The 21,243-nt window shown below is 34.7% G+C and overlaps 2 protein-coding genes across 2 annotated transcripts; both read right to left on the reverse strand.

The window, feature by feature from the left end:
- Positions 1 to 613: 613 nt before the first annotated feature.
- LOC105158062 (ubiquitin-conjugating enzyme E2 5) lies at positions 614 to 4,385 on the reverse strand. Its single transcript, XM_011074691.3, has 6 exons — positions 4,199 to 4,385; positions 3,976 to 4,055; positions 3,318 to 3,432; positions 3,142 to 3,194; positions 2,888 to 3,016; positions 614 to 942 (listed from the first exon to the last, which is right to left on the reverse strand). The coding sequence occupies exons 1-6, from the start codon at positions 4,240 to 4,242 to the stop codon at positions 812 to 814; spliced, it is 552 nt and encodes a 183-aa protein (XP_011072993.1). The 5' UTR covers positions 4,243 to 4,385; the 3' UTR covers positions 614 to 811.
- A 7,433-nt stretch (positions 4,386 to 11,818) lies between these two features.
- Positions 11,819 to 18,124, reverse strand: LOC105158073 (AT-rich interactive domain-containing protein 2). The gene is made up of 3 exons (XM_011074702.3): positions 17,759 to 18,124; positions 16,262 to 17,613; positions 11,819 to 13,028 (listed from the first exon to the last, which is right to left on the reverse strand). Exons 2-3 carry the CDS (start codon positions 17,540 to 17,542, stop codon positions 12,123 to 12,125), a joined length of 2,187 nt encoding a protein of 728 aa, XP_011073004.2. The 5' UTR covers positions 17,543 to 17,613; positions 17,759 to 18,124; the 3' UTR covers positions 11,819 to 12,122.
- Between the last annotated feature and the right edge of the window lie 3,119 nt (positions 18,125 to 21,243).

Genomic DNA, 21,243 nt, shown 5'->3' on the forward strand with positions numbered 1-21,243 from the left:
GTGTTTCTTTTAAAAGAAATTATTATGAAAAAACGGAAACTGATGAACAGCTCCCAGATCTTGAACAAATGATGCCAAGTAGAGTGGTCCGGTCATCTTCATACCAAGCAAAGACATCAAAACATAAAAAAGACTCGACATTTTCAGCTCACCTTTACTCGGAAAATTGCCACTTTTTATCCTACACGATAAACATTATTGCATTTTTTATCTTACAGCTTACGGGCTTAGCACTTAGCACATTTGGTTCCATAAACTAAAAAATTACAGTAATTTACTACAAATTTTTAGTCTATAGGACCAGATGTACTACAATTTTTTGCCCTGTAGGACCAAAAGTAGTTTAACTTTTATTCTATGCGATAAGATGTGCTATACCTGTAACCTGTGGGCCCAAAAATGCAACACCCTCTGTCTATCATGTGGGACCAAATGCGCAATTCTCGCACCTTTACCATTCAGAATCTTCCGATGAATGCCAAGAATTTAAGGAAGATTAAAACATAGTCACACACATACACATGTCTCAAGCATATGTTTTAGGGACGTATCTAATCAAGAAACTTCACTACTAGTCCGTTCTGCAGATGAATTAGCTTGAACGAGAACGATGTATTCTAGCGTTAGCCAACAAACAGCTTCAATATGATAAAAGAGAACACATCGATGTGTATGAGATGTATCAGTGCAAATTAAGAGAAAAACATGACAGAAATTTTCCTTTTCAGCAAATGGGCTTTGAGGGATTCGACCTCTATCATCACATAGCGACATATAATGTACAGACAGTTGGAACCTTGTGTTCATTTGCTTATGGGTCCACTTTTCCAGCAATTTCGTCGTCACTGGAGGCATATTCATCTTCAGTCAACTCCTCATCACTGGATTTTTCCTCTCCTGCGACTCCTGCATCTTCAGGCTTGGCATATTTTTCGCAATACTCTGCACTCGTAGCAAGTGATAGTCAAATCCCTTTGTCGTTCCAAATGACAGTGAGGTTCACCAGGAAAGAGTCGATTATAAACTAAGAAAGCAGCTATATGAAGGAAGAACAGATAAGGTATAAAGAGTAGTGGTAAAAACCTTTGACAGTAGTCTTTATCTCATGGATCTTGATGGACAAAGAAGAATGGGTACAGACGTGGATCACAAATGCAAACAAGCATGTCAATGGCATGCCAAATACAGAAACTGATACGAAAAATTGGGGGAACGACGATATTCAATATATATATTATGCAAGGACATATGATTAAGTAGTCATGCATCATTTCATTCTCTTCTTGCTTAATACTTTGACGCGTATAATATTATGCACCTTTGGTGGCAAAAATTCGTCTGCTTGATGAGGCCATGCTTTTAAACAGTTCAAATCTCAAATTAGTAAACCACGAGTACTTGTTTGAACATTGGTATTTTCTATGAGGAAACAGAGTCGAAAGCAAGATGGGAGAATGAACAGTAGCGGATGGAGAAGTGGCGGAAAAAGTCTTTGCTTAGTTTTTCCACTGCTCTTGCTCATGCTTTCCATGGATTCCATCTGAACAGACAAATGGGAATCTATCATTTTAATAACATACCATGAGGAATTCCATCTAGTTCACACGGCATTTTCCATTCTAGGTTATGTAAATCAAATGACGCCAGATTGAAGTTCTACCAAGCCTTACCTTAAGCTTCATGACATTTTCCCACACCGGAGACGGTTTTTAGTTATAACATAGAAGTTATTTAATGTGCTTTACCATACAGTTTGTGCCTCTCAAACTGTAAATAGATTTCAAGAATGAAATGGTCTCAGAAGTAGCAAAATCGAGGCTATAAGTTTTTCGGCAATCCCAAATCAAGTGTAGAAAGTAAGGAGAAACAAAACAAGCTATGAGATTTGGTGGGTTTTGGGCCTAGGCGAGAACAGTTTAACTGCGAGCAACTAAAGCCCAAAAGCAACTAGTTCAGTTTTCTTCCTGACAGCAAGCATTAAACCATTTGCTTTTTCACATAGTCCTGTCTCTCTTTGGTATTTAGCAAAATGTAAAGCACCAAGGGCACCTGCGGCATCAAGGTTCCCAGTCAATGGGAAAGAATGGAGAATTTCTAAGTTATTTAGGGCATTTTTTTCATTAGAAATTTGTGATTTGGCGTTGTTTTTGTGCTCCAGTGCACATATCATAATGTGTGATTCCTATAGAACGCAAACACGTAGTGGATCATAAAAAAGTAGTGTCAATCAAAAACCTGAGACTAAACCTTGTATATCCTAGCAAAGAGAAGAGTTCTCCATCATAATTTGTACTTAAAAGATCACATATTAGCGCCCTCGCAGCGACCCCATATGATTAAAACCGGTGTTAACATCTAGTATAATGACAACTAGACAACTACTTTTAACAAATTCTAACAAGATGCAGCTTATGAAGTTAGAGACAAGAATGCGTTCTTCAATGTTTATATACATATTCAAGAAACTATTTATAGGATTAATAAGACACTTCAATACCACAGGCTTCTGTGAATTCCTGAAATAGCTCCACAAAGAGACTATGATAGTTCGACATCATATACAGATAATAAATCCAAAGGTCCAGGATGATGAGCACTATCAGAGCTGGTTGACTATACTCAAATGCTTAAGTACCCATACCACCATGTATAGGACGACCCATCCAAAGGAATACTCAAGATTAATACCCTTGAGTCATGAGAAGATACAGCGAAGCATGAAGCTTTTGAAAAGCACAAGTAAAGATGTATGATTCAATTCTAATTACTATGCAGCACCAAGAAAAGCAGGACCATTAGTTGACTCATTTTGGCGAAGTCTTTAGGTCACACTTATCAAATATCAGTCAAAAGCAACAATTAGATGCACTCCTAAAGAAAATTCTACCTTTAACTCTTTGTTCATAAGCACTGCGGTCTCGCATCATCAAAGCTGCCGCCTCCCCATTCAGAGGATCTGATGGATTTGGGTACAATAGAAGTTGCGGAAGGAACACTTCAAACACATTTACTAGGTCTGGAAAGTGATAAACAACTCAATCAAGCTAATAAGACCATTGTCACTGCTCAATACTAAAGGGAGAAATGCAGCAGCAGAGTAATCAACTACTTATCTTAGCAAAAGGGCTCCGTTCAACTTACCGAACATGGGACTCCAGGTCTGGTTGATCACATCTAAACACACAGAGCCGGACCTGGATCACAATTAATAGATCTTAATACTTTTATTTCATCAAGCACTATATCAAACTCAAAAGGCAAAAACAGAATCAGCGAGAAAAGCTAAACATTTGAGTGTAACGTGTTCACAAACTCACATCTCATCCACATTGGGGTGGTAAATCTTATTGACAAAGCCAATGGAAGGAGACTTATACGGATAAGCATCTGGTAGTTCTACTCGTATCCTCCAAACACCTCCTTGATAAGGACCTGTTACAGACAATCAATTTGAAAAAGGTTCCCCTTTTGCTATAAATGCGCTGGCAAACAAGAAGTTAACTGAAAGCACTTTAGTGAGATATATCAGCTACCAGCAACAACTATCTTGCTCAACCATCAAATTGACCAGAGAAGCCGATCAATGATCATTAGACCCAAATTCTAAACAACCTCTAGCAGCATATGATACATTAAACTTGACTAGACGTTAATTAGAACACACAGAATGTAAACAATTGCTCAAAAACTGCTCCAAATTTCAATATGCCCAAGCATACTATTGAATATTCGAGCAGGCAAGAAAATAAGTCCCCAATCAATGCTCCCAGTTACCAAAGTTTTATCAAGAATGCAGCATTTAATCATAAAAGTAGAACAAGTCAAACACAGCCCAGGCACGAATTCAAGTAACACTAGAGCATCATCACAACACAACAAACAAAAATACCCAGCACAAATCAATCCGATCCCAGCACAAATGAGGAGGGGGCCGAAAACACGAAAATAAAGATGGGTTTTTGGGGAAATTATTACTTTCTTTGGGTCCATGGAATTCCACATAGAACTCTTGCATGCCATCATTGATCGTCTCCACTTTATAGTCAGTCATCATCCTAATACACAACAATCAAAACCCATAAATACTGAACATAATTACATACAAACTCAGCTTCACCAGAAAGAAAAAGTATGTATATATATATATATATATATATTTCAAACAAAAAAAACAAAATCAAAAGCCTGATGTTATTACAGTTTCATCAAATCCATCTCCCTGCGTTTGCTTGGAGAAGACATGGTTTCTATTTGTTTACTCTTTTCTTCACGATTCTTGGGTTTTCAAGTACGCTGAAAAAATATATATACAGGTCGAGTGTACGTATATGCGCGTGCAGTTAGGGGCAGGGGGGGGGGGGCGGTGTTTGCTGTCAAGGCGGTTCAGACATCAAAGAGCAAAAGTGGGGATGAAGCTGTGGGTTTAGCTAAAATACTTTTTATACGCGTAAAGTAAAATTCATATTACCCTATTTGATATTCAAATATGTCCATATGATAAGAAAATTACATAACTCTCTGTATTTTTTAAAAAATTACAAATTATTCCCTCCCCTCTAGAAGTGTACAATAGGCTCCAAAAATAAAAATGGGTAAGCATTTTTTCTATTGCAAGGGCCAAATTACCCTTATCTTTTTAAATAATTCTAAAACTCTAATTATAATATATTTTTATATTTAAATATAACTTCATATATTTATTAAATTATATATATATTTTTAAAATATAATTCAATTTACATATAAAAAGAAAAAAAAGGTGCACTATGACTTCTGCATGAGAAAGGAGGAGAAGTTGCTGGAAGTGGGGAGATTGAAGATGGGTGATGGTGCAAAATGACCGCCTGAACTTCCGCTTTCAAATGGTGTTGATTGGGAGTGAAAGTGCGGCGGACGACGGAGAGAAAATCGCTAGAAGACGGAAGCGCGGGTAAGATTTTTTCGAATGATAAAATAAAGATAAGTTGTCGAAGGCTAGGAGATTTGTGGTGGGTGTGATGTCAAAATGCTTGCCTTCGAATGGGCTTTCCATCAGTGGTAGGCTCGTGTCAAGAGGTGGTTGGACAGCGGAGAAAAAATGGATAGAAGATGATGGCGCAAATTAGGATTTTTTGAACAAAGAAATAGACATAATTGATTTCTTGCAGATTGACGATGGGTGAGGTGTCAAAATGCTTGCCGTGAATGGGCTTTCCAACAATGGTACACTTTCTTGGAGAGGTGATTGGACGATGGAGATACGGGTGGAGAATGAAATTAGATTTTGATATATACGTATAAATACAGAAATATTACATATCTATATATTAGAAAAAATGATAATTGTCCATATATTAAAATAACATTTTTTTTTATTTTTTATAAACATGATTAAATTTTCTTAAAACAATTTTTTCAAAAAATATATTAAACCATTAAATTTCATTTAAAAAATTTTAATTTTTAAAACAACGAAAATATATTTTTCTGTACATATTTTAATTAAAACTATATTAATTAAACGCCACATTTCAATACAAAACACAATTTTATTAACTATCGAACAGAGTCGTTTACTTTGGCAAATGAAACTGAATAAGCTATATATCTTATTTCCTTTTCTAGACTCCGGTCCTCTTCAAAACCATTAGACCTGATCGGGCCCATGATAAACCATAATATATAGAAATATAAATATAATATATATATATATATATATATAGATAAACAAAAGGGAAAAGTAATAGTTTGAAAGTTTCTTTCCTATATTACATCATTTTTATAATGTGAAAAATAACTCACTTTATAGATTCACAAATTAAATCACTAAAACAATGTTTAGAATATTAGATAAAACTTTTGCAATTACGCTATCAAACTATTTATCCAATATCAATTATTTTTCCAACAACAAAAGTAATCGATCCTTAAACATATTTCTGCTCATAAATTTTGCCAATGGGCTACGCCCATAATTTTGTTTTCTAATTGATTGGTAATTTGTGGCATATTTTATGTGCGTGTATAATTTTTAATATTTTTTAATAAAATGTTTATTATTTAATAAAATATATACAAAAATAATAAATTAATACTATATTTATAATGAAGTGGTTATAAAAAAACGAATAGTAATATGGTATTGGAGAGAGATGCATGAGAATTTAAAAAAAAAAAGATCCAAAAAATAATGGGAGGGTGAGAAATTAGATAAATTAATTAATTAATTAATTAAATTAAATATGAAAAAATAAAAAATGATAGATCAAAAAATATGAGACACCAAAAGGTGGATCTCCCTTTATAATAAAGTAATTTAACTTGAATCAAGATCATTTATATCCAATCAAATAGTATATGAGGTATATTAAAATTTATTATATGATTAGTTTTTATTTAATAAGAGTGATTAATCAAATATAAAGTGTAATAACATTTATTATGGTATTTATGGGATGCAGTTAGACCTATTTAATAATAGTTGGTCATGAAAAGTGATAAATGTATAAATTTTTTTTGAAACATCACAATGGCATTCATGTCAAAATAATTGGCAACCGGATAAATAATTATATTTATTATATGAACAAAAATAATAATATGGGTTAAATTGCATAACACCTGTGTGTTTTGGTGAAATAACACAAAAAAAATTTATGTTAATTTTATAGGCGAAAAATCCCCTGTGTTATTTAAATACAACAAACAAGCCTGTTCCCGGTGTGGTTGACACATGCCTATTTCGCATGTTTGTTTCATTTTTTGCCCTATTTTAAGGGTTACTCTATGTGTGCAAATGATCATTTTGCCCCTTCCCCCCTTTTGACGTATAAATATATTTTAATAAATAATATATTATTAATTAAATGAATATTATTTAATCTAAATATATTTTGATAAATTATACTATTACTTAGTTTAAATCTATTTAAATAAATTGTGTTTATTCATGAAATATATTAATTAAACATAAAAATAGTATATCAGTTTTTTAAAATTATATTATTTAATATAAATAATTATTCAACTCAAAATTATTATTATTATAAATATTAAATTTTTATTATTTTTTAAATTTTTTAAAAAATATTATTTTTACTTATTTTTTAAAAAAAATAAAAAGCTCACACACCTCACCCTTCACCTGCCTTGCCTCCCCCTTGTCGCCGATGGCCACTCACCACCCACCGCCCATTGACCTGGATTTGGGCAACGATGGTGGCCTAGTGAAGTGGGCGACTAGACCTCACCTTGAATTTGGGTGGCGGTCGCCCCCTTCTCTCAACGTCGCCCCTTTTACGCATCGCCCAAATTATACACAGCAATGTGTCGCTGCCCAGCATCACTGCATCTGTACATATATATTGTATTATATATTACATATATAATTTTATACATAATCATATATATGTATAATTGTGTGTATATATAAATAAAAAAATATATTTTATATTATTTTAAATTTGGATCATTGATTTTTTAACTATTGAAGATCAAGAACTATCATAACAAGGGTATAACTGATAATTCAACAAAAATTTTAACACCGTTAAATCTAACTAATGGAAGGGGATAGTGTGTATAATTTTTGAAAACACAGGGGGTTATTTGCCTATTTTTTTAATATAGGGGGTTTTCAGCTAAAATTTTAAAATATAAGGGGTTTTTTTTGCAATTTATCCAACAATGTGATGCGAGGAAAAAATTTCTCATTTAGATCGTATCTGACTTGGAATCTTTAGACCTAATTTTTCTTAAGTCTTGAAACGAGGACTTGTAAAAGAATACGTTAGCACTTTGATACTCAAGTTAATAAATACTCACAAAAATAAAAATTAAGTAAATTAAGGCAATAGAGAATTATGGTGTAGCTATAGTATACTTAAAATATCAATATTTCGTGCCTCAATCCCCTGTCGATTGATGAAGTGCAGCTCGGGCCGGCAGTTGCCACAAATAAGCCTCTAGCAAATATGGAGGAAATCTTGGAGATGACGTCCATTGAGGCTCCTGATCAGATGAGCCTCCTTGCAAGATATGATCCCGAATCCTAGGGGTGGTTGGAATGAGTGAGATAGTTTGCCTAGATTCTTGGACCTCGTCACAAGTTGCGTGCCTATCCTTCTTTTAGGTGGCCAAATGGCCCTCGCCAGTTGCGCATGAGGGCACGTTGGTGCCAAAATAGACGCCAGGTCACCCTCTCCCATGGGTTTGGGGGTGCGCTTCTAGGCTTCTGCTGTGGTTCCCCACCCGCCCCAAGGGCCATTTGTTGGGGCCTTGGGCCGTAAGTCATTTCCTCTTGGACCACGTGTATTTTCGGGCTCCTTATTAGACCTTCTCTGAGCTCTCTTGAGTTGGGCGCCTCTTTAGGGCATCAAATATGAATATTCCTTCATTACCTTATTTTAAAGGTACCTAATAATCCCTTTGTCATAACTCTTATTTTTCAAGGTTTTTCTAAAATACAAATTGTTTTGACCTTTGAAAAGTTATTATCGGAACATTTCAATACTTTTGACATGCATTGACACTGTAGGTTAACACTAACCTCTGCACAAAAATATTTATCTTCCAACTATTGTTAATTCAATTGGTAAGAACGAGGTCATCTTTAGTTAGATGGTTATGATGTTTTTTATTCTTTCTATCAATATGAGGATTGCATTTAATGGGTCATTTTTAGAGGGTGTTTGCAAAAATTTAAATAAGTATTTTTCAAATTATAATTTAAATTAAGCAGAATGAAAGTGTTTGAAAACAAAACTTTTGTTTATGTTTCTCTTAAATTAAACTAAAATAAGTTGAAAGTTGCAAGCCGGTGAGAATGCTCTTATTCCAGTTTAAGATATTTTGTAAATAAGTTGAACGTTTTTATGAATCTTCTTGACTAATTATTTTTTTATATACTTAAAAAATACTCAATTTTAATAAAAACCAAAATCTACGTACCCCGGTGACGAAGGCAGTTAGGTAATTCTTATAAATTAACTAATACTACAAATTTTTTACCAAACACTTCCACATTAATATTTTTTCTACTTGTAATTGTCACTTCAAAGCAAACCCAATTTTTACATTTTAATTACTTATCCATTCTTTTTTTTGTATGATTAAGCAGTCTTGAAAAATCATAAATTTTATGCAAATACCTCCCAAGTATTTATTATTGGAAATAAGCTTTAAACTTTTCTACGTTGTCAAATTATTTCCAACACTTTATTTGATCTTAATGTGCCAGTTTAATTTGATATTTATTTGAGGTTTATGGCCCCATTATTATGATGATTTAATTGTGGATTTATAAGGTTTAATAAATATTTGACCGTTACATTTTATATATTTATGTGACCTATTTATAATTGAATTTATTATAATATTATGAGTTTTAATTAGGCCACTTAATATTTTATAACAGTCAAATTCTTATAACTATTTAAAGGGTCATTAGCCTTTTTTCATTTGGCACATTGAGAGAGATATAGATTTTATATGGCTTATGAATTGAGAAATATTTTATACTCCCACAAGTATTTGTAGAGTTTTGCAACGTGACTGTGGACTGGTTCCTAGTCTCCTCGTGGTCGTGCACATGGGATGAGACACTGTTGAGAGCTAATGGGGTTTTATCCTGGAGTCATGGTCAGTCGTTAAAACCTGCACGTAGGGAGGCAATCATGGCTTTAGGTCAGCGACAAGTGTCGTGACTCTCCATCGGTGCAGCTTTTCTAATTTCTAATTTTATTTCGTTCATTTCCGTACTATATGTAATTGTCATAATATGTATAATAATATTTTATGTTTTAATGTTATTTTGAGATGTGATTATAAACACAAATCACATCATTTTCCACAACATTTATGCAAGCGACAACAGAGGCATGTTTTGATCTGTAGTGGAGATTAGAGAATGAACACTCAAAAAATAAATAAATAAATAAAAGAATGCTTATACATAAATTATTGAAAGTATTTTTCATGCACCATTTATGTGGAATCTATAATTCCAATCTGAATTTTCCTTAAATATTTTCCATGATAATAAAGTATAGAAAAGTATGTAAGTGATGGTGGGCACTATGAATCAAGATTGGTGTGCATTTGAAAACGAGTAAGGTGGGTAAATGTTTGGTCACGGGGGACATAGTTTTAGCCTCCCTAAAAAGGAAGATGTGAATTATGTACTCCAAATTTTAAGTACTATTATTGTATTTGTACCTTATCATATAGGGAATATAAATTAATTAAGTGTTGTAGGTATCCAAAAGAATAAAGAATTTACATTGCTCTCTTTTAAAAATTTTTTGTAGTTGGAAAATTTTCATTTAATAATTTGAATATATGTTATATTTCTGTCCGTCAGTCATTATTTAATAAAAAAGTTAAATAAGAATCTATATTTATCCCAAAATAATATTACTAAATTACTTGTATATATCTTCACATGCTAACGGATGTAAGAAGGTATATCTTCATTTTTACAAGAGTATTTTGGTCAGAAACGATTTGTTTGACTTGCAATAAATGTATTATAAGTCAATCGGGAGTAAATATGAATTTATTTTCAACTTTTTTGCTAATATCAGCAAATTTGATGAAATTTTCAACTTTTTTGCTAGTATTAGTAAATTTAGTGAATTTTGACCAATCAATAAATTTATTTATTGTACAAAGACAGACATCAAGAGTATAAAATGTAATTTTTCAAATTATAAAGAATTTGCATAATTATATTAAAATTTAGAGAAGTGATTGTGAAGATATCTTTGATGGGGTCTTAGTCCTCATCCCTTTGTGATTTTGTCCTTCAATAATAGATTAAAAAATAGCTTGTAGAAGACTATATAACATTAAATGTTATTTAACTATAAGTTTAATTCTCTCTATCTCATTTATTTTTTTTTGCAGGAAAATGTTTCTGCAAAAAACCCCGAGTTATGTTATTGTACTTCCACAAAGGATGTCAGCGGTCGGGCGAGTTTATAAATTTTTTAAAACATTTTATAAGATATCTGAAAACTTATAAGATGCTATAAATTATTTGATAAATTTCTTAGAAAAAAAGTTATAAGCTCTAAAAATAAAATGTTATGAACTTATAAAAAAATAATAAGGAATTAATAACATATTTTTTAAAAACTTAACAGACTCGTTGAAATTTATTATAAATTTGTTATTATTGATGTTTTATTAGCTCTATAATCTTATTTTATGCAAACACTTCGTGAACTGATCTTAAAAAAAGATACAAACATTTTATAAACTTTGAAAGTATCTTATAAGATATTCGAGCTTATACGAAGACTGTAATGAATAATTATACTTGCTTTAACTTCCAAGTAGCTGTATCAAGTGCCTGGAAGATTTTTCACCGGACTAGACCATACCTCACTCTTCTTGAATTATAAATCAATTACGTATCTAAGCATAATACAGTTATCATCTGATTGTTTCAAATTTGGCCAGACCTGATCCGAGCTAGAATTCGGGCAGGTGCTTTCATTTCAGAAAACAAATGTTATCAGTTGCATTAATGGAGAAGCAGGTTTTAAAGCATCGTTCGACAGAGTAGCAATTTTAGGATCCACCATAAACATGCAGACAAATTGAACCACCAGCAAACTAGAGATGTTCCAGTTATATTCAGTGACATTCACCATGCAGTAGATGTTGAACTAACAAACGAGCAAACGAATGGTCAGACGCACACAAGCATGCAGGTGAACTCGACGGAGCAGCACTTCAATCTGAAATAGCATTGGCGAAATACGAACATTGAAGTAAAGAGAACAAAACACACAATTTTAACACGACAAGCAAACATCTTCGTCAAGATGCTAACTACAGCCAAACTCGGAAAATCTGGCATTTGACAGTCACTAGGAAGTATTTACAAGGGAACCAGAGTTATCATTACATGGATTGACCAAAAAGCTATTTCAAAATTGTTGCTCTCGGAACATGAAAGCTTTACGATGATCTACCACAATCCAGAATTCAACAAGACAACTTCTTCAAACACCAAATCGCTATATGTAGTTTGTTGTATGAGTCTAGATTGATAAATATAGAATACTGTAACAAAACATAATAGAGAAAGTAATTCTGTATGGGCTGCAGAAGAAAGCACAAACCTTTTGATTTGACTACACAAATTCGGTGGACTCCTTATTCAGGGTGCATGATATCAACTTTGGGCCGGGTGTATAGAGCGCTCGGTATCCAAAACTACTGCCTATCGACCCGCATTCTTTTTCGTCATCATCACTGTCAATGTCTTTTGGAGTTACACGGTTCTGATAACTTCTGCGCTGGACAAGGAAAACGTTGAAGTAGTAGCTGACTAGTTTTTCCCGCGTCTTGGAAGGTAAGAATCTTGAAGCAGTGTTCCAGAACTTGTTTGAGAAAGCAGCGTATGACCTCATCATATCCTTGAATCGCTTTTCCTCTTCTTCGGTCCAAGAAAGGGAAACCTCCTCACCCATGCGATCGAATCGCCAACGATAGAAGAGCAAACCAAGTTCTTGTTTTAGTTTAAAACGCTTCTCGGCAATATGGAACCTAACACATTCAACAGAATCGGGAAATGGGCAATTGCACTGCTGCTGCCTTCCCTTCCCAATGGGATCCAATTGATTTGTCGAGTTTCTCTCACCGTCTTCCGGAGCCCACATTCTTGTGCCCAGCCACTTGGAGTCGCTCTCAGCATGCACGCCAGTCCACTCTGGAACTTCAGCTTGAAAGAGAGGACCCAGAGAAACTTGTTTCTCAGCTGGCACATCAGACGACTTATGTTCATTCGAGTTTATAGGTGGTTCCTCAACATCTGCAATGACTAATTTCGCAGGTGTTTTCGGGCTATTTCCTGCTTCTGCCGCTTGATGAACAATGTCCTTGCTTTGAGGGGCTGAAGATGAACTGCAACATGGACATAAGTAAGATTTTGTCGAAGAAGGTACCCTCTTGCTGCATCTTAGTTTTTCTGTAGATTGGTGACTGGGAACATCATCCTCGTACATTGAAGGATGCATTCTTGGCTTCTTCTGCTGATCCTGGTCCAGACCAAGACACTCTCAATACAAATTTAGACGCAATTGCACATCAAAGAATTGATGCATAAAAAAATATATATCAAAATTAAAACACATGTCCACAGAGCATGTTTGCACATAATAATTTCAAGAACAATAACTCCCGTATCTCTTTGCTTCCTAGAAACAGCATGACATAGTCGTATACTTTGTGACCGCAGAAACTATTCTGTCTTATACGAGTTTACTTATAAATTAAATAGAAAAGAGTTCCTAGCTTCAAGATAAATGAAGAAATATCTGCTGTGATGACTCATTCGACCCTCCAACAAGCACATCATTAATTAGTTTGCTAGAATAAGAAAGCGAACCTCGCCACATCATATCAGAATACTAATACTTCTCACGGCGCTTTGTCTTACCGAATATAAGATATTGTACTTCATCAAGAAAGATTCTTTCTACTCTTTTGAAAATATGGGAAGATTTTTAACTTAGATTAAGCGGAATAGGAATAACATAACATTTCACTTTGAAAGGGGAAATAAGATATCACATCAACTACCAGTTGTTTTCCATTCAAATGCTTAATCAAGACAAGCACAAACTGCCGAAGCATTCTTAGACAGTTACCTCCAAAGGAATGAAAACAGTTGGATCCAAAGTAACCCGGTGATCATTTACCGGACGTTCATCAGTAGATCTTAGTGGTTCAGGACATCACAAGGGACCTCATACGAGTAACCTTTCGAAGTTTAAATATCAGAGATAAAAGGTGCCATTCATAGCCAACAAAAGGTTGGTGTCTATATTAAATTATCTATGTCCGTATCTACTTACGTGATGCTAAAGCTCATACAATCATCCACAAGACATTATTTTAGAAGTTAGAAGAGAAATTAATGTCTAAGCATAATTGAAATATTATCCGCTTCTTTCATGCATACAACTTATAATCTTCATTCTCCCAAGCTCACCTAAATGCTTGTAGTTTTAAAAATTAAGCTGCTTCCGCTTGCACAAAACTTCCAATACGTTATTTAGAATCATGCTCTTATACCATTATCAATTTATTACATCATTGCAACTATTCTAGTGTATCATATAATTATCCTCAAAGGCAAGGCGCACACCCCAAGCACCACCTAACAACCTCTGATTGCAGCCTGCATGTAAACCATTGCTTTTCGATGTAAAATTCCAATAACATCCACAAAAATGGAGAATGATTTATGGTGGTGATGCTTTAAGTATCCAAAATTCTCCAGAAGAAATTAGATTTGGTGATAGATATTATGAATGTACACAAATTCTCATGTGTACTCCTGTAACTGATGTAGTTGTTAAGTCCATTTTACATATTCAATTGTTCTGTTCTTTCTTTGCTTTAGTTAAACAAAAAAAGAAAAATGCGGACATTATAGGAAGCTACTTTCTGCTCCATTACTTCAATTTCTTGTGCATGCCATGCAACTTACTATGATGTCTTCTATCAACTTTAGATAATCCTCCTTTTCCGAACTGTGTCAAACATTTCGTTAACTTAATTTCCATTAGAGGTGTTGTGACAACGCTGAGTTTTATATAAGAATATTAATATAAAACATAAGCTAAAAAAATAAGCAACCTAGTAGGAAAAAGATTATGGTAAAAACTTGAGATCCAAATGGAAAAAAAGAGCAAACTAAGGACGTTGGACATTTCTAGCTCTTGAAATGTTAAATTAGTATAATAAGATAACAGTTTGATAAATATCAAAACTATGTAATAAGTAAGATGATTCTTGAAAAAGATTAATGTTTAATGTTTCCTAATAAAATTTGATCTTCCGAAAGTGCTGACAAAATTTTTTCCATCTGAATATTCTAGAACTTTACAGGAAGAAAAAACCGGAGTTTCTAATCACTCATCTCAGGTGCATACTCTCAATGATTTTTAACACTTAGGAGAGCAAAGGCATGCGCCCCGAGCCCGAGCTTAGACCCAAACACACTCCCTACAAGAGAAACATCCCCAGCATTAGGATTGCCCGGAGGCATTCTCTGATTGCCAGCGCTTGAAATTGCCCCATAAACACCTCTTAAGACACCGGTCTATTTAACTGACCCTATGATAAAAACGACCAACTGAAGAAACAACAATATACATCATATAAGATTTAGACTGCCTAAGCATCACCAAAATAGAAAGAGATTGGCTGTGAGGATCAATGCTCAGCATAACAATTCCTTCATTACAGTCTGTACACATGAAAAACACTTTATGAAACTTCAATCATTCATAACTCAAAGATTAAATTTAAGATGATCCCTGAAACCAAAACTTAGTACTATAGCCACCATATGGAATAAGCAGAAAATGGAAAATTAATTAAGAATAATCAAGTCAAGACTTTTTTCATGCATGCATAAACTTTCTCCCCTGACCATCTGCTCGTGCTCGGTCTCCAAAGTTTCAATGTCCAACACGCATCTCATTTTGCAATCAGGTACTAAAACTGCTGTAGCAGTATCAAACTTTATCATAATTAGGGCGCTTTGACTTGATTTTATATTTAATTGTTTCATGTGAATATTCCCATTCAGCTATTCAATATGTGGCATACTGTAATTCCTATAAGCCTTCTTAGGAGGGGCCTATGGGAGGCAATGAACAGGACCTTGACTATATGAAAACTAAGAAAGGTAATTCCATGAGACCTTTCCCTGCTTCATTTCAGCCATCCAACTTCCAAAAGATTAAATTAAATATAAACAGCCTGAATTAATTACAGTTTTTGCTTTTCAAGATTATTTGCAGTTAAACTCGTTATTTCAATAGAATCTCGCTATTGTGGCGTATGAACATAATTGCTGCTAAACTATATGCCAGGTCATTATTCTGCTGAAATTTCGACAGCCATGTTCAGCTTTGGGGAGAAAGGACCATGTGTATTCTGATATTATTGTTTTCTTACAGTCCAGCCCTCCATGTTATTGCGATAAATATGGTAAGAGTATGTAACCTAGGAATTCGCACCAGCCAACTAGGACCAACTAAACCTCCTTACTGAAGTGGAAAACAAAATCAAGATAGCCACATATAACGTAGTTAACGATCGCAAAAGATTACACAGGTTACTTTGGTATTGCACTGAATATACAAATTAAAGCTCAAAACAGGGAATAATTATGGGAAAAATCTAATGATTTACATTTAGGATATTCCATATATAAGATCAGCGAAAACAATCAACCAATAGATAAAGCTTTTACCTTCAGGAGATTTTCACCTCCTTTTGTAGCAGGTCTTTGTATCAGCAATGCTTCTCGAACTAACAGAGCTTGGACCCACAACTCTTCATTCCCATAGTCACTCATCTTGGAACATTCTGGTATACCAAGTGAAGGATCATTGGGATGTTTTGCGACATCTTTCAACCAGTTTAGCATTCCTCTAGAGGAATGCGATTGTCTTTTTCTCTTCCTAGAATCCAGCACATCTCCGACGTCACTTCTGGCTAGAATAGCTGTATCAGTGCTCTGTTCAACACTGACTCTATCTTTATCATGAGTAGTGTTGTCAGAAAGATCATGTGTTTTACTAATCACTTTCTTGACAACTTTCTTAGCTACCACACAAAGATCAGTATTATCTTGGACAGAAAATCTTTCATCATCAACAGCAGCAACAGCAACAGTTTCTCCACAATTAAGGATTTTGTTGATAACTTTCTCAATGACTTTCTTTGCTGATGCCACAATGTTATCGCTGTCTTCATCGCAAGACTTTCCACCATCATCATCGATTTCTCCTTTACAAAAACCATTTGATTCATTCACAGCCTTTCTTACCATCTTCTTGGTTGATTCTGTAAAATAATCATCAATGCTGCTGTCTATATTGCCATGTGCCTTACAAATGATACCCTCAGCAACCCTTCCAACAGATAGCCGAGAGTGATCAGCACCACTGCATAACACGTTTGCCCTGTCCTTAGCATGTTTCACAAAGTTGCCTACTTTCTCTTGCTTCCCTTGCTCCTGCCCGTCCCTTAACTCACCTCTAAACCTAGTTTCCAACTCCCGAGACAACAAATCCAATTTTTGGACAAGTCCATTTTGTCCATCCTCCAAATCTCTCTTGCTGAACACTTGCTGTAGCCATTGATCCAACTCCTTCAAATACTTCATATAAATCAACTTAATGGATGGAATCACCCGGAATCCTAATCCACATTCTTCCGAGACAAATCCCCACAAGTTATTTCTCGAAACAACATCATGTCCACCAATTTTCCTCACCACCCAAAAAAGTTTAAGCAAATCAACCGGCCGCCCATCACCACACAACGCCGGAATAGGCCTAATGCTCTTGCCACCAGACTTCTCACTCATAAAACCAACAAGCACTTGATCAAACAAACCCCTGAGTCTCTCCTTACATGAATCAAAACGACATTTCTCTATTTCAAAATCAAGATCAAAACCGAACCCACTATTCCCTTTAGCATTCCCATCACCCTCATCAACTCTTAACTCTCTCCATTCTTCCATTAACTTCTACTTCTTTTTTACCTTTCAGCCTAAAACTTTTCCGGGTTCTTTCCTCTTTTTTTTTTTACTCTCTGAGGGACAATCAATTACAAACAAGAAATATTTCAGACAAATTTAAATTAATGCTAAAGAAATTTAAAGCGATACATGCAGCATATATACATATATACATACATACAAATGCTCTCATTTGAACGCAAAAGTTTGAATCTTTACCTTGTTTGCGCCTCCAACAGCAATGGAAACAGGAGCCTCTCCCTGTGTGCTATGAATACAGCAAAAAATCGGACAAGATTTAAGTGGGATTGCAATTTCAGGTGTGGTTTTATAGTAGTAATTATGTTTTGACGAGCTGTCTTAAAATTTTGGAAAGTATGAGGATTATGTGAATATCTGGATGGAATTATGAAAATGGAAGCCAAAATCAAACAACAGGGCACTGAAGAAGGAAAACTTAACTATTTGATTTTGCAAATAAAGAAATTAATTTAGAGTGGAGATAATTCCTAGGCACATTCACAACTCACCTAGGAAAACAAAAGGGAAAACCCAACCCTAATTCTTGTCTAGGTTTAAATTGTAATAAGTTTATGGATATGAGAATGTGGCAATTGTTTATCCCTATATTAATTTACCATTTCCCATTTCCAAAAGTTAAATTTATTAACTATTAATGTATTTGTAGCCTTGCCAGATATACTTAGCATATAATTTATTATATTATTTAATACATTCAAATTAAATTAATTGATTCAATACATTATTAGTTCAAATCAATTAATATATTCAAATAAGACAAGAAAATAAAAGACTACTATAAAAGTAGACAAAATAATAACCTTTTAATTGTGAGGCACAACCTTATCAATCGAGCAAGATCTCATTGATACATCATATTATTGCAGTAGATAATTTTGTATACTTAATATATGAATAATTGCCATATATTTTTCCATTTTTCAAAATAAATATGTGACAATCATATGACACTGGGATGTAATAAATATTAGGTGTAGTATTTAGAAGATTGAATTGATGTATGGGAATGGGCTGGAAAATTAATGATTCCAAATGTATTTTGATACTATGTTTAATATAATTGACCATTTATTAGAAGTGTGCATCTATTTGATGTTTGATGATGTGATACGTTCAAAAAATATATAAATTTTTAATAGATTTACATTATGCTCAAAGTTTGGATCGAAGTGAATGCAAATTCTGAATGAGTAATCTACAAAAAGGGCGTTAGTAATCCAACGCTCAAGTCAGTATTGGATTTGAGATTAAATAAAGTAAAAAAAGTAAATAAATGTAATTGAAATAGAGGTATGGTGAATAAAGTCAGTGAAAAATGTAAGAACAAGTGATAATGTGCTTGTAAATTGCTTAGAGGTTGTTTAGAGAGTGAGAGAGATGATTTAGAGAGTAAGAGAAGTGTGAGGGAAGTGCGGGGGATGTCCGGAGAGTGAGAAAAGCTTAGGAATGTGAAAGACGTTAGAGAGTGTCTGGGAGGTCTCTTTCGTATGGAGGAGTAAACTTATATTTATTGGGGATGTCCCCTTGGGATGGGGCTCTACACGTTTCCTTCATTCTCGAGGAGAAATGGATAATCCGTTTGGATAAGTCATAATCTGTTCTTATCTTCTGTCGATCATGTTTATCTCCAAGTTGGGGGACTCTTCATCAGCAAGGATTCCTAACCACTCGGGAGCCTTAGCCACCAAGGAGTCCAGGGCTTTGGGGGACCTCCTTCATCTCTAAGGAGTCCCAGCCGTCATGGAGTCCTTCCTTACTAGGGCTGATATGGCTCGAAGGTGGCTGCTGATACCTAAGCCAACTAGATATCACGGTGGAGCATGGACTGCCATGCAGGCCTTTTGGGTCAAATATTTTATTGAGCTTTGATCATGGTTCTAGTAGGGAGATATCTTGGGTTTCCTCTCTTTGCCAATCTGTTTTGGAAGACACTTGCCAGGGAGGCCTAACAGTTCCCTTTGAGCTTCTTAGGATGTTACAGGCCTCTCGTTTCTTTCTTCTTTTTAGATCGATTAGACCTCTTTGGGCCAGCTTATTCTTATGCATAAGGGTCGTCTGGATAAGCCATAACTATTCTTATCTTTTATCAATCTTGTTGTTGAATGCTTATCTCCGAGTTTAGGGGGACCATTCATCAGCAAGGACTCCTAAACGCTAGGGAGTCCTAGCCGCCAAGGAGTCCAAGGCTTTGGAGAAACTTCCCTCATCTCCAAGGAGTCCCAGCCGTCAGGGAGTCTTTCATTACTAGCGCTGATGTGGTTCCAAGGTAGCTGCTCCTAAGCCAACTGGATGCACGATGGAGCATGGGCTGCCACGCAGGCCTTTTGGGCCGAATGTTTTGTTAGGCTTTGATCATGGTCTGAGTAGAGGAATGTCTTGGGATTCCTCCCTTTGCCAATTTGCGTTTCTTTCTTCTTTTTGAATGGGTTGGCCCTCTTTGGGCAACTAATTGTTATGCACATCACTATGTATGATGTTTTTTTTTTTTTTGGGGGGGGGGGGGTGGGTTAGTTTTGATGTTATTATTTTTTAAGTGTATAATAAGTCACATTTATGTAAAAAATTGTTGATTTTTTTTAATCTAATGTATATGAAAAATATTAAATCATCTCCTATTTAAAATAGAAATACATATTACATAGATAATTTATTGTTTATCAATTATTGAGTCATTAAATTTGACCATTTATTTCCCATACTCTATTACTTACCAAACAAATGAATTAAATAAATCAAAATAAATTGACTCAAGTTTTCAAACTATACATTTTCCCTTATCAAATGTATCAAAAATCTTATCTTAATAACTTATTTCCTATTTTCATTTCATTACTAACCTTTTTTTTTCCTTTGAAATCGATTAATGCATAACAAACATCTTTAACCATTGATGTGTGCAAAAACCACATGTATGGAACGATTCGTGCACTTGAGATTTTGTGGGCCAAATCCCTTCATAAATCTGAAATAGGGACCTACAAAAGAAATATCACTCCAACGTTCAAGTTAGTATGCGATTGTGGAATGATAAAGTTAAAAGAAAAATGTGTAGAATCGAGATAACAAGCTATAATGAGAGAATGATCAAGATTAAAACGTGTGATAGAAATATTAGCTAGGTGAATCAAAAAACATTGCCCTCGGTTGGGGGTGGCAAACCTGCTTTTATAGCTAAAGTACCCCAGTGAGTGAGGAGTTTTGTCTCCAGGGAATCGGGGAGGCGATTGTTGTGGATAAGCCTTCTTCAAAATCAGTGTCAGTTGGAGAGGTCCAAGAGAATCTAACTTGGTTGGGAGAGATCAAGGCAGGGCAGCAGTTCTGCTGGCCATATTCCATTTTCCTAGGGGTAGTTGTCCACGTATGTGTCCTTATCATCTTTTTATTTGAATAGTTTACCGCCAGCTGGGCAAACGTCCTTCTAGTGGATAGGGTGGCATTGTCCCCCTTGACCCTTTGGATCAATGGACTCCCTGCTTGGACTTCATCCCCCTTGGGCCTTAGTTGAGAAGACAGTTTTCTTAGAGTCTCCTGTTTTATTTGGTTTTTTTTTTTTTGTTTGTATTAGGCTAACCATTTTTGGTCATATCATTCAGTCCCCCCCACTCTAAAGAGGATAAAGTTCACATAATCATCCTTAGAGTAGAGATCCCTGTAGAGATGCC

Source organism: Sesamum indicum, linkage group LG1, assembly GCF_026168435.1.
Source record: "Sesamum indicum cultivar Baizhima isolate 11 linkage group LG1, ASM2616843v1, whole genome shotgun sequence".
In the NCBI taxonomy this organism is placed as follows: Eukaryota; Viridiplantae; Streptophyta; class Magnoliopsida; order Lamiales; family Pedaliaceae; genus Sesamum; species Sesamum indicum.